General features: G+C 37.1%; 1 protein-coding gene across 1 annotated transcript in view; it reads left to right on the forward strand.

Moving 5' to 3' along the window:
• Positions 1–2770: 2770 nt before the first annotated feature.
• SPHKAP (SPHK1 interactor, AKAP domain containing) overlaps positions 2771–13538 on the forward strand; it is a 119223-nt gene continuing 108455 nt past the window's right edge. The window contains exon 1 of the mRNA XM_068543663.1: positions 2771–2929. Coding sequence (XP_068399764.1) covers positions 2771–2929 — 159 coding nt within the window. The remainder of the gene's footprint in view (positions 2930–13538) is intronic.

Consider the following 13538-nt stretch of genomic DNA (forward strand, 5'->3'; position numbering starts at 1 on the left):
AATAAATGCATGAGTTTCATGTTCTTGCCATCTCTGTCTCATCCTGTAGCAGCAAATGTTCTGCTTCTCTAGAGACAACATTTTTGCAAATCCTCTAAAAATTCCATTTCCATTCCAAAGACACGGGAACAGATTGGGCTGTGTTGTAGCCACCTACTGGAAATGTATATCCATGTCACATGATTTAAAAGATATGCCTCTCTAGATATATTTTGGATATAGGTATCAATAAATTGATTCATAATGTGTTTCAGGAAAGTAAAAGATGCATTGGCTTTGGTGCAAGGAGTTGCCTCACAGTTATTGTGAAGTAATGCACAGATTTTAGTCCCACTATGTGACTCTATTGCCTCATTTAATTCTTATAACAATAAACAAATATATATATATATATTTTAATGCTCTACATGCTTAGCCTTAGAACAAATGGAGTGAGCCCTACAGGCAAGCAACAGTTTCAAATTCCCTTCTTCACCTTCATCTCCGACCAGGATCTCACAATCATCTTAAAGGCAGAAGGGTTTTCAGGATACATGTGGGTAGACTTGTCATTTCTTCCTCCCACTAGACTAGCTCAGCAGTTAAACTTTTATGTGCATAGTAATTACTATAGCACCCGTGGCTACTTGCTGTCATATACAGTGTGCTTCATGGGAAAACAAGGAACTTCCATGGGTGATGTTTTACTTTTCCCGATGTTCCCATTACTCCCTGATTTTGGACCTACTCTCCCTAAGTAAGATGTGATCCCCCTTTAGAACGATCACAGATTGTTGAAGCTCTGTTTCTACTCCATTTTGTATCAGGTTTGTCTCCACCTTACTTCTCAGTCTGCCTACTTCCCACTCTCAGGACCGATAACCCTACAAAGAGACATGGGAGGTGTCCTAACACTGAACATAAGTCCTTTCGTGGCCTGGATGGAAGAGATCCACCAGCTCACCAGAGCTGCCTAAGGGACACAGTAGCAAACAGGACATGTAGCTTTGTAGACTCTTCAGCCTGAACTCCTGCACATGGAGCTTTGGCTCCTAGAAGAAATAATATACAATTTCTCTGACTTATGGGCCAAGTTATTACAGCCCAAAGTTAGCTTGGTCTGTGGTCCAGTCTTCCACATGAAAATGATTTGGAACCTCACCTGTTTGGTGTTTGTGTAAAAGCCAAACTGTCCTGTGGCCAAGAAAGCATTCAGAGGGACATCTGCAGTTGCGTTTGAGGGAGAATCACGCTTAATAGCATAAAAAGCTATAACCCCACGTGTGGGAAGCCTGTAAAAATAGGGCTGAAAACTCAAACTCTCTATGATATTTTGAAAGTGATGTCCATAGCTAGCAGGGACCACAGACTTTACTCCAAACATGTCATTTATAAAAGAAGAGACAGACCCTGAAAAGCTAGGCAGTATCCTGGCTAGGAAGTTATAGCCAGTATCTGGAGCCAGTTAGCTTTGCATCCTTTCCCCCTCCCTCCCTCCCCTCGCCTTCTTTCCTTTCTTTCCTTCCTTCCTTCCTTCCTTCCGCAACCTTTCCCCAGTTCAACAAAAATAACATGGGTGCTATCTTTTCATTTAAATTATACTCATTCTATTCCTCAAGGTGGCAATTTCTCAGAAAATAATACATAAAGTTTAAAATAAAGCAGATTTTACTTGAATTATTCTTTGAAATTTTTACCCAAATTTCTGATCTGTTACATAGCACCATCAGCAGTCATGTAAAAATGTGATTCATAGTAATTAATAATAGAAATACGAACAGACTACATACATGCAATATTTGACTTATGGTTAATTGCAATACAGTGAAAGTTGACTAATTCAGAACTTAAAGCATGAGGGTTATATGTTACTCAGAAATACATTGTTTATTTAACTGATTTTCTATTGTGCTTCTTTTAAGAAAAAAATTCTATATTTTGGGTTGATAATTACATAAAGAATCATTAGACAGTATTCCAAAAAATGTATTTTAATGAATTGTACATGTTCTATGTGGCAAACAACCATGAAAATAAAATGTGTAGACCTGAGATATCAGTACATTTTTTTTAAAACCCAAATTTGCATATTTTCAGAAGAAAACTATTTAGCCTAATTTAAATACAAAAAAAACCCTCTGAATCTTAATATTTCTAAATATTCTAAAAATATTTTCTAAAAATAATTTCAATTTATATCACATCTTGAGGCTGCAGAAATCATTTCAAATCTTTTAAAATATTTATACAGCCCTGTATATAGTCAAGCCCACCAAGATTTGACAGAAATAGGGGAAAAGGATATAAGTCTAGAATTATGGAGACAGAGAAGTTAAGATACCATCTCTAGCCACAGAGATGATAAAGAGATGACCTGTGTTTTCTAAAGCTCATGTTCGTTTCATGGTACCACCCTGCCTCCCAGTTAGAATTATGTTTTTCCCTCATTTTAAAAAATAAAATGAGTATTTTTTATGTGTCCATTTTGGCCGAGCAGAATTAATGTGAAAATTGAAAGGATATTACTTGGGTTTTAAAACTGCTTGCTTAAGAAAAGATGTCAACCCTGCTAGAAGTCATGCAGGTGCAATGTGTCCATCCACCTACACTGGAAGGTGATGGGTGTCAATTTTATACTCACAACGGAACAGGTCATAGTGGTTCCACCAATTACAAAAGTGAAACCAACAAAGAGGCAAACATCAATGTCAGCAGGAGGGTTTGCAGTGTTCAGCACAATCTGAAAAGATGATTTTCCATAAAACCACATCATGCTTCTTTCTTTCTGAATATGGAGATGATTCACCAGAATGTGTTCTCTTTTGTGTTTTGGGGCACAAACAGCGAGTTGGAGTCACCCCTGATGTATGAGGTTCCGGAACTGCAGCAGGGCAGCGCCAGCGGCAGCTTGGGAAGTAGCTTGGGTAGCTCCATCACTGCGTGTAAGAAGGTAACACTGCCTAACACGGCTCTCTTCTCACCGATCGAACTTGAACACTAGTTTAGTTTGACTTTTCAAGCACTTCTTCTAAAGCAGAAACAGCAACAAAAGCACATCACAAAATCACCCACAATTTGCTCTCCAGGACAACCCCCTGATGACATTCAAAAATCTAATTCATGGAAATGATCAGAAAACTCAAGCGTTTCAGAAAGGTCTGATTTAAAAACTCTAAGCCTCCAGTGCTTCACCACACCTCCAACTTTTTCTAGTAACTCTTTCCAAACATAGCCATGGATAACGGCTTCTTGGATCTCCTTGCAGAAAAATCTTCACAGGTTTTGAATGGCCCAACTTATTATATTAAGCCCCTAAGTCTATATCTAAGAAAAATTCATGGCTCTTCTCCATTTGCTATTTTCTTAAAGGGAAGGGTATGCCTGGTTATTTTATTAGGGACAGAATTGCATTTCCTGGAGTATAGATTTTAGAACTGATAAACAAATCTTGCTTTAAGACACTTGCAGAAAGTTGTCATGTGAACAACATTAAAATCATCTAATTTAACTGTCCGATTTTTCCAGCCAATCCAACTTCAGGCCCAGAAATTTAAAGCCAAATGCCCAATTCCTCATCTAATGTTTTTATCACTATTTGATGCTGAATTCCAGAGGAAAGTGTGTTCCTTTTCATGAAAACTTAGAGGAAATCACACTGGATTAGTTCATTTATTGTTAAAACAAAGTTCAATTATAAAAAGTACTTATAGCTATAAATTAAGATAATTTTTTTACTAATCATATTGTATATGTATATATAATTACGTATACATAATATGCATTATATATGTATATATATTTCAATTTATTGATTACTGTACCCAGTTAAGCAGCCTTATGTATTCTCTGCTTGTGTGATTTTGTATAGTTTTTAAGTACCAAAGAAAACAAATATCTTCATTAGAAAACATATATTGATTATTTAAAAAGTAGCATTAAACATAATTTTACAAAATATTTTCATGCATATATTCATAACCAAATATAAAAATATACCTGCCTGATTAATTAAGGATTCTTATTATCATGTGTTATATGATCCTCATAAAATTCTTATAGAGGATTCAGTGCTATGAATTCCAGTTTTTAATGTAGAAAACGGAGGCACTATAATTCAAAATGATTTTGAATTACTTATGAAAGAGCTAAAGCAGCAGGTTTTCAAGCCTTAGGTATGGTCTATTCAACTCTGTAACTCTAAATTATAAAGTCTTCACCGGATGCTATATCTTTCATAAGGCTAAATGATTTTTAATTTATTCTAATTTTTAAATAACTCTATTTCTATTGATTAGAATTCCAGTGGCATTTAAAAGAAAGACTGAAGCCAGACTGCCTGAATTTGACACCCAGTTCTATAATTACTAGTTGTGTGATTTCAAGCAAATTACCTCTTCATGCCTCAATTTGCTCATCTGAAAAAAGTATTACCCACTTCACAGGGCTGAGGTGCAGATTCAATGAGTTTATAGACGTGAAATGTTTAGAACAGTGCCTGGCGTATCGTAAGCACTCAAAATAATGATTACCTACAACTAATATTATTCTAAAGAATGATTTTATCAACAAGTAAGCAATGCCAGAAAAAAAATTCAATATTAGCATTACCGTGCTGAGAGAGTTAGTACTTTATGATCTGTTATCTCAATTATGCTTATTTCCCTAGAAAATAGGTAGTCATATTCATTTTTTAAAAATCATGTCTGGAAGCTAATGAACTAGTAGAGCTGTTTGGGACTGGGCAGCTACTAGAAAAAGTAAAATAAAAATTCAGTCATCTATTCTAAATGACTTCATGTATATATATATATATATATATATATATATATATATATATATATGAATTTAAAGTTTTAAATATAATTCTACTCATTCCACAATTATTTCTAGAACAGCTAGTATTAGGTTGAACCATATGAAACTGACTTTTTTATGGATCAAAAATGATCAAATATGGGTAATTCCATACTGTCCAACCCAAATACTTTTAAAATTTTGTTACATCCTGAGGAAAGATACAAGAATAGATCACAAATGGCCCCTGGTCTGGAAGAATTTACAGTCTAGTGTGGGAGATAATACTGGTTCTTCATGTGAAAAGTCAAACAATAATTAATAAGTTAAATAATTATGTAAGGTAACTACACAGGCATATCTCAAGATAGACAAGTGCATCTTAATTTGGACTTTGAAGTATGATTAAGATTTGAATGAGTAAAGACATTATCCAACTAAATTTGGGAAGGATTGTTACAAATTAATGCAAGAGAAGTCAATACCTTTGAGTACTGGCAATATTTTTCTAATATTCATAGCACATTCCTTTCATTTTAAATATTCTCTTAAGCTCACATACTAATTGCATTTTAAGACAATTTAGTAGCCATATATGCCACGTGTCATACACCATGTGGGCTATAGTTGTTTTCCTTGCCTTCAAAAAAATAGCTCACCGGTGTTTCTTCTCTTCTTTGTGTCAGGAACATGGGCCCTCAGTGAAAGGCATGAATATTGAGACTTTATTCCTTTATTTTATTATTATATATTACTGCAAGCTGATTTAAGTGATCATGATTATATTTTTAATTGCATTAATCACAGATAATGGGATTGGGGAAGTGAGGATCTACGTGTTCACAAATGCACTATAATGTATATTCTGTACAAAAGTGACAAAAAGAATAAGGACAGCATTGTCTTAGAAATAGCAAGGCTGTCCAGCTGGATCACCACTCTTCACGGTCAGTCAACCTTCTCTAAGAGTAACATGGATAATTGAAGTCTATTGGTAATTCCCCAAACTCATTTCATGTAATAGCTTCATCTTCTTCCCCATCAAACCTTCTTATCAGAGCTGATATATTGTTAAATTAATCGGTGGAAGAAATAAAACAAGGGTCCAGAAGATAATGCATTAGTTGAATAATCAGCCTCTGAAAAATTGCAAATTGACCGAATGTATTTCATGTGCTGTGTGCTTCACAGTGAATCTCTAAGGTTTTAGGGAATCCTACCCAGGCGCAATTTTCTTGTTAGGGAAAAATGGTCACTGGACACCATAGCTGTGAAAAAGCCATGTCATCAGGAAAAAGACTTCGGTGGTCTTATTTGAAGGACTTATTAACTCCTTAATATATGTTTTTATCAGTAAGTCTTTCCCCAGAGCTAAGATTACCATATCATCTAGTCACAGCCTATATATACTCTCCTGGAATTTTGTGGATAGACTCCCCTTTTGCTCTCAAAAGTTCCCTGGTATGCACAATGTTATACGATTATCCCAGCTCTAGCTTCAGAATTATTCTTTCTCTTCCTTCTCCCCTTCCTCTAATTGCTAAGAAAGTTATCAGATAAATTCACACTGAGGTGTTAGTGATTGCTTAAAATAAAGCAATAAAATTGCAATCACAATAAAATAGTGACTGCAAAAATAAAATCTGTTTTTACTTAACTACTACTACTGCTGAACTAGTTCGATTGCCCCCTCCCTTAACTGACATTGACAACTGAGCTTATTGAGCCTGGACATGATTTCAGAATTCCATTCATCACAAAGCATCAATCCATCCAAGTTGGGATGTAAGCTAAGCCCTATGTCACCCTAATTTAATGAGCACCAAGACCCAGCGGAAGTTTTAATGTATGTAAAATAATGCATTTAAATGATAGGATTCCAAATATTGCCAGAAAAAAATTGAGAGAAAGAAAGAGAGCTGCTGGTGGAGAGGCAACACTGGAGCCCTCCGTGGTATCTCTTAAAATTGCATCTCACACGGACATTCCCTGATGTTTCCTCCTCTCATAGGACAATTCTTCCTTACAAGACAAATGCAACCACCTTTGTGAAACTGAATAATAGGGACTTTCCTTTAAATGAGCTAAATTATTATAAATGTTATCCTTTTATGTCTGTTAAACACTAAGTGAAAGGTCCTTATATTGTCTCTATAATAAATCAAAATCTGTTATCTAAAGGGAGGTAATGAAATGTTGCGTAACAAAGCTGGACTTGGAATCCAAAGTCCTGAGTTAAATTCCAGGTTTCTCTTTTTACTGTGTGATCTTAGGCCAGCGATGTAATTTCTCTGAGTCAGATGTCTTAGGGTTGGTGTGACGTTTATATACAAAAAGTTTTGTGTAAGCCCTTGGCACATAGTTGGTGCTCAATAATTACTAGTTCCAAGTAAATAATCTTTACACAAGGGCAAAATTTATGTAAGAAAAATTTAAAAACTAATCTGGATGTAGCATGCATTGTGCCTTCATTGTGTTGAACATCTGTTAGACTTTCCTCTAATTTGAAAGCATTATAGTCAATGCCATATTTCTACAATAGCTGGACATTTTTGATGCATGCTTTACTTGATGGACTGAAGATTTGTAACTTGGGATATAGTGGAACCAAGTCTCTGAATAGGATTCATGTGAGGAAAGAATTGTTGGAGAAGAATCAATACCTCAAATATCCTTCTCTTTTTATGTCATGTTAATTAAATCCACCTTAAACTTTGACTTATCAAAGGCAGCAGGCTGATAACATTTCAGGTTCCCAGAGGCAAAGTTTGATCTTAATATGACATCTGATCAGCTCTCTGAAGTTTCAAGAGCGTTCTTCGATGTGACTGGCCTCCTTTAAACTGACTTAAATTTGCTGTCAACAGCGGCACAGATACATTTGAAGAACAGAATGGATGCCCCTTGATGTTTCATCCTACTGTGTAATACACATTTTCATCTAAGCCCATATCATTTTGATGACATGTAATTAACAAAAGCAATTCAATTAATGTGTGCAGGCATGGGCATACAAACTGAGAGGCTCTTTCAGAATCTGATCCATATCTCTAAAGACATTCTTATTCGTCAGAATTGTACTGCTCTTGGCCAAAAGCCCCAGTATTAATTCTAGGAAGTACATGATGGAAAATAGCTATAATATTCTGTATTTGTATAAACTGTATCTTTAAAGGAAGGAAGGGCTTTTAAAAATGTATAATTAAATAAGTAAAATTTAAAACAAAGCCAGCATAATTGAGCCATAGCCACCTTTCTATAGAAGGAAGACACAAGGCTTTTCCCTCTGGAGTGTAAACCACTCAGAGCTCTATCAATACTCTCTTCTGATCAAGCAACCTGGTAGTGATTTTCAGGCTCAGATTTTGATACCAGAGAATGGCCTATCCAAATTTTGTTAAACTGCTAGGTGTCTTATTTTATTGCCCTCCTGCAGGAGTAATCAGAGGCATTGAAGAAACAGGGAGGTTTTTAAGAAAAGAAATAGTATGGACTTACCTGGTGGTCCAGTGGTTAAGACTCTGCGCTTCCAATGCAGGGGTCGTGGGTTCGATCCCTGGTCACGGAACTAGGATCCCACATGCCGCGTGGTGCTGGGGAAAAAAAATATGTATCTATTATATAATATGTATATATAATACATATATATAAATTTTTAGAAAAGAAAAGTGTGCACTGTCCAGCAATAAAACGACCTTTAAAAAGAAAAAAAGAAATAGTTATCTTACTAAAAGTGATATTTGAAGATGGTTAATATAGTAGTTCTAAAGACAATTCCTTAGAGCAAAGGGAGAGTGGAGTCTGGGATGCCAGGAGAAGCATAGCTGATGTGGATAGGGAAGCAGGGAACAGAGAGGCAGAACCTGTATACAGGCAGTGGGAGGAGGGAAAAACGAACTCTGATGAGACACATTTGGAAGTCAAGGTCAATAGGTCTCCATGGCATTGAGAGCTGAACAGAACCACGAACTCTTTTTGAACCAAGACGTCCATGAGTGGTGGTGTCATTTAGGTCATTAGGAAGAAGAGCTAGGAGACAAGGTAGCGGGTTCACAGGTTCAGATTCAGCCAAGCTGCATCTAAAGAGCCAGCCACAGAACTCCCTCTGGGGGCCATTTCGCTGACCGCCTCAGGAAACTTCCTCATGTCCTGAGCCACACTGACATCCAGGAGGCTTCAAGGTTGCACTGAGGCCAGAACAAAGATGATGCGGGCTCTGGTGGGGACTTATTTCCTCTGCCTTCACCAAAAGCAGGTGGAAATGATGAATGTCTTCTCTTGCCTTTAAAACAGCCTGGTCCACACTGAACTTTAGAGAGGTGGGGCTATATGTGCTACATGGCGAGTTTATTCTTTGGAAAATGTCAATTCAGTAATCTTACGTGGGAAACTTTGTTGAACACCAGCAATTATGGCTCACTTTGCAGTTTGAATATGATTCAGCTTCTTACTTCAAAAGTCAAGACTTCTATTCAGGACTCCACACCACCTCTCTTTCCTGCCAACAATTGCTATGTAGAGTATTTGAGACTCCAATATGCTAGCCTTATTCTGTTCTCTACAGCTCCGTTCCTTGAGCGTCCTTTTTGCTATGTGTGAAGAACTCCTGGAAGGATTTTGCAGTGCCTTTTCTTTCCTTTCTTTTTTTTTTTTAACCAAAAAGTAGGACTCTGAAAACCCAGAATAGCTTAAAACATTTTGTGGAATTGAGAGTGGTGTTGCACTATTGAAACTAGGCAAGTGATCTTTTTTCCTGAATTGTTGCAATTACACCAAACCTTTATATGAGGTATTCAATATCTCTATCCAAAACTGGGAGGGGTCTAAATTTTTTTAAATATCTAATCTGGCATTCAAAACTCTCTTTTCTCTCTGTGGGCCTTTAAAATATCTTACCATCCCAGGGTTCCCCATCCCTAGCCTTAAGGTTCTCCTCTCTTTCCCTTCAGTCCCCCATCTAAACAACCCTCTCAGCCTTGTAGCCTGCAGTAAACACCATGTTTCCCCCCGCCCCCCGCCCCAGTCCTAACAGCATCCACCTTCCCTGTATCTGGCCAGGCTCACCCTTCTGATAAAAGTGCCCACTTTTCAGTTCTGCCAGAATGGGATGGAAAGATTTGGCTCAGATAAACTTGAAGAGTCCTCCATAGGGGCCTTCTGGCTCATGAATCTCTGAAAATGAGCCCTGCCATGTGCATGCCCACGTTTACTAGGCTTATCTCTACCTTTTGAGAAGGAGACCTTCCCTAAAAGATCCAGATGAGGGCTCACACTCTCCAGGATGAGGAGCAGCTCTGAACCTTAGCAAATTACGTGTCCATGTGCTGACATCTTAGAAGGTAGTTGTTCCCAGCAGCTTCTTCCAGAGAAGAGTCAAGAAATGAGAATTGCCACTTTCTTATAATTGCCAAAGGCCAAAGGCACACATCAGTACTTAAGGGATACGTGGCCAAATCCGCTGTCCCTTGGATGAACAGCAAAATCTGCGCTACTTACACTTTGCAGAAAAATCATACAAAGTCAATGGTAGGTCTAGATACACATCATGTGTTTTCCTACACGCACGTTTTTTCTTATATTTTGCTTCTCCTAACATTAAAAATCACATTTCCATCACTGGTCATATCAACATGACAGCATTATACTGCATCTAAATAGGAATTAAATAGCAATTAATCAGCTGTCCTCCATTTATGTCTAATTTGACTCTAAATCAGACCATTCATAAATTATACTATAATTGCATTTCCTGAGTATATCTGTGTTTGAAACTCTTGTATTTTATACTTGAGACTCAAACTTGGTTTTCGTTTTCATGTGGAGAAAGCTCTGATCAACTTTCAAAGCATTCTTCAGCCAGCTGACTGGCTGAAGTGTGATGTGGCAGAAGTAAACAAGCCTGGCTTGATACTGATGAATTGCCCTCTGTGCTCTTATACCTTTCTTGTGATTGCATTGAAATACAATGTAGCTTCCTGGACAGAGTAATTGTGTGGTGCAAGAAAAGCAGGGAGAGATCTGAAACTGTCTACCTAGTTAATTTCTTGCCACATTAGGATGAACTCTGTGCCCCGTTAATATACAAAGTCTCCAGATTACATACATGGGGACATTGATTTCAAAGAAGAGAGCCCTTATGTTCGTGAAACATTTCCATTTTATACTCAGTTGCTTGCATGTGTGACATTTGTCAGAGATATTTATGTCAGTATATTTCATATTTATTTCCCAGAGGCAAGCTTAGTTCAACCAGGATTGCTAAAAGCATCCCATAGATAAGGACTCTCCCTATAAAAGTACAGTTTATCTAGAGGTTAGTATGTTTGTAACGAGATATGAGAATGTCACCTTCTTTCTTCTCTGGGGGTATTCCCTCCCACCATTCTCCACAGTAAAGAGAGAAAGAATTGCAGATCTGCTGCTAAGCATTTCCTTCCCAAACTTCCAAACCACCTATGCCTTCGATCTGCTCCTTGACAGTGGAGAATTGCTAGTTCCAAGGCCTTAAAAGAACTCCATTGTTTTCCAATACTTTTGTAATGATCAATTACAAGATTTCCAAACTGTACTAGGTGTCAGTCGTGTAATGAAAGAATGTTTCACATCCAACCAGATGATCATATTGCAGAATATGTCCTATGAATAATCAAACATGATTATTCATACTTTGGAAACAGTTTCCCCCTTTTGTCAAAGGAGGCTAAATACACAAAACGTCAGGCAGTCAGCCAGAAGAATCATCATTAAAAGGAAAATGTTATCTTAACATTTAATTCAACCTTCTGAGAAACTGAGACGAAACCACTGAGGTTTCTATGCCACTTTTTTCCCTCCACACAATAATTTCATTTCCAATTTGTTTCCTTGTCTCTTTTTAGGAGTTCAGTGTGCTTTAAATAAGCAATAGAGTTTCCCTGTGAGGTAATGAAAAGGTATCACATCCCAGAGTGGAAAACAAAAGATTACAGAGTTCTCCAAAAAGTTCGCTTAGGCACAGATTAAATCAACATAAAATAAGTGTGTAAAATTACACAAAATCTTTTGACTTCTAGTTCATTGTGTGGCGGGGGGTAGGTTTTAAGCTATTATAAAAATTTAAGCTAATAATTAAGCATTATTTAAGCCAGTGACTAAACATCCAAAAATTATAATTAAACATTTTGTAGAATCTTAGAGTGCTTCATGACCTTAAAGAATATCTGGCTCAGCTCAGCCATGGATTTATTTCCAGTGAAAGATAAAAAGTTCTTTCTCATCACTTCCCCTACCACTCACTCTGCACCAGCCATTATGGGCTCTTTGCTGTTCTTCAGTCAACAAACACATTTCTGCTTTGAGCTTTTGTTTTTGCTGGCGATCTCTGCCTGGGATGCTCTTCCCTCGGGTGCTTGCGTGACTGGCACTTTTTTTTTTTTTTTTAACATCTTTATTGGAGTATAATTGCTTTACAATGGTGTGTTAGTTTCTGCTTTATAACAAAGTGAATCAGTTATACATATACATATGTTCCCATATCTCTTCCCTCTTGCATCTCCCTCCCTCCCACCCTCCCTATCCCACCCCTCTAGGTGATCACGAAGCACTGAGCTGATCTCCCTGTGCTATGCGGCTGCTTCCCACTAGCTATCTATTTTACGTTTGGTAGTGTGTATACGTCCATGCCACTCTCTCACTTTGTCACAGCTTACCCTTCCCCCTCTGCATATCCTCAAGTCCAATCTCTAGTAGGTCTGTGTCTTTATTCCTGAGTTATTTGTAGTGAGGTGGATGGAGTTAGAGTCTGTCATACAGAGTGAAGTAAGTCAGAAGGAGAAAAACAAATACAGTATGCTAACACATATATATGGAATCTAAGGGAAAAAAAAAAAAAGGTCATGAAGAACCCAGTGGTAAGACGTGACTGGCACTTTGATTCATTCAGATCTCTGCTCAACGTCACCCTCAGAGAGGCCAGAAAATACTTTCCAAAATACATCTCTTAATTTTTATCCCTTTCTGTGGCTTTATCTTCACAGTAGTCACAGTAGTTTTCACAGTGGTCTTCATTATCAGAACATATATAAATATGGAAAATTTCTTTGATTAAGGTCTGTCTTCCGTCAACAGGATGAGCACAAAGCTGTTTGCTTTGCCATTATTTTTGTTTTGTCCACCCCTGATCGCACAGTAAATAAGCAACACCTAGTACAAACGGCAGGTGCTCAACAAGCAGCCACTGAATGAATGAATGAGGGAATGAAAACTTAATATGGATGGTGTTATCCTTCTCTTGGAAATGGTATTCCGAAGTTAGCATCAAATATAGAGTCTAAAAAAGAAATATATATATATAGAGAGAGAGTCTAATTAATGCTTTATGGTTTTAGGAATGTGATTTGTACCAATATAGAATCCAATTAAATTTTAAATAAACGAATCTTAAAAAGGAAAAAAAAATCTTTAAAAAATAAGAGGAAAATAAGCCTCGATGAAGTACCCCTGTGCACCAAGTAGAATGACTAAAATTAATTTGAAAGCAAAAACTGACAACACCAGGCACTCACAAGGACATAGAGCAACTTGAACTCTCATACCCTGCTGATGGGAATGAAAATGGCAAATCCACTTTAGAAGACAGTTTATCAGTTTCTTATTGAGTTACCACACTACCTAGTAATCTCACTCAAGCAAAATAAAAACTTAAAACTTTCTCTATGTATAGTATCATGTCATCTGCAAAGAGTGACAGTTTTACTTCTTCTTTTCTGATTTGGATTCCTTTTATT

This window comes from Eschrichtius robustus, chromosome 5 (genome assembly GCF_028021215.1).
Source record: "Eschrichtius robustus isolate mEscRob2 chromosome 5, mEscRob2.pri, whole genome shotgun sequence".
Lineage (NCBI taxonomy): Eukaryota > Metazoa > Chordata > Mammalia > Artiodactyla > Eschrichtiidae > Eschrichtius > Eschrichtius robustus.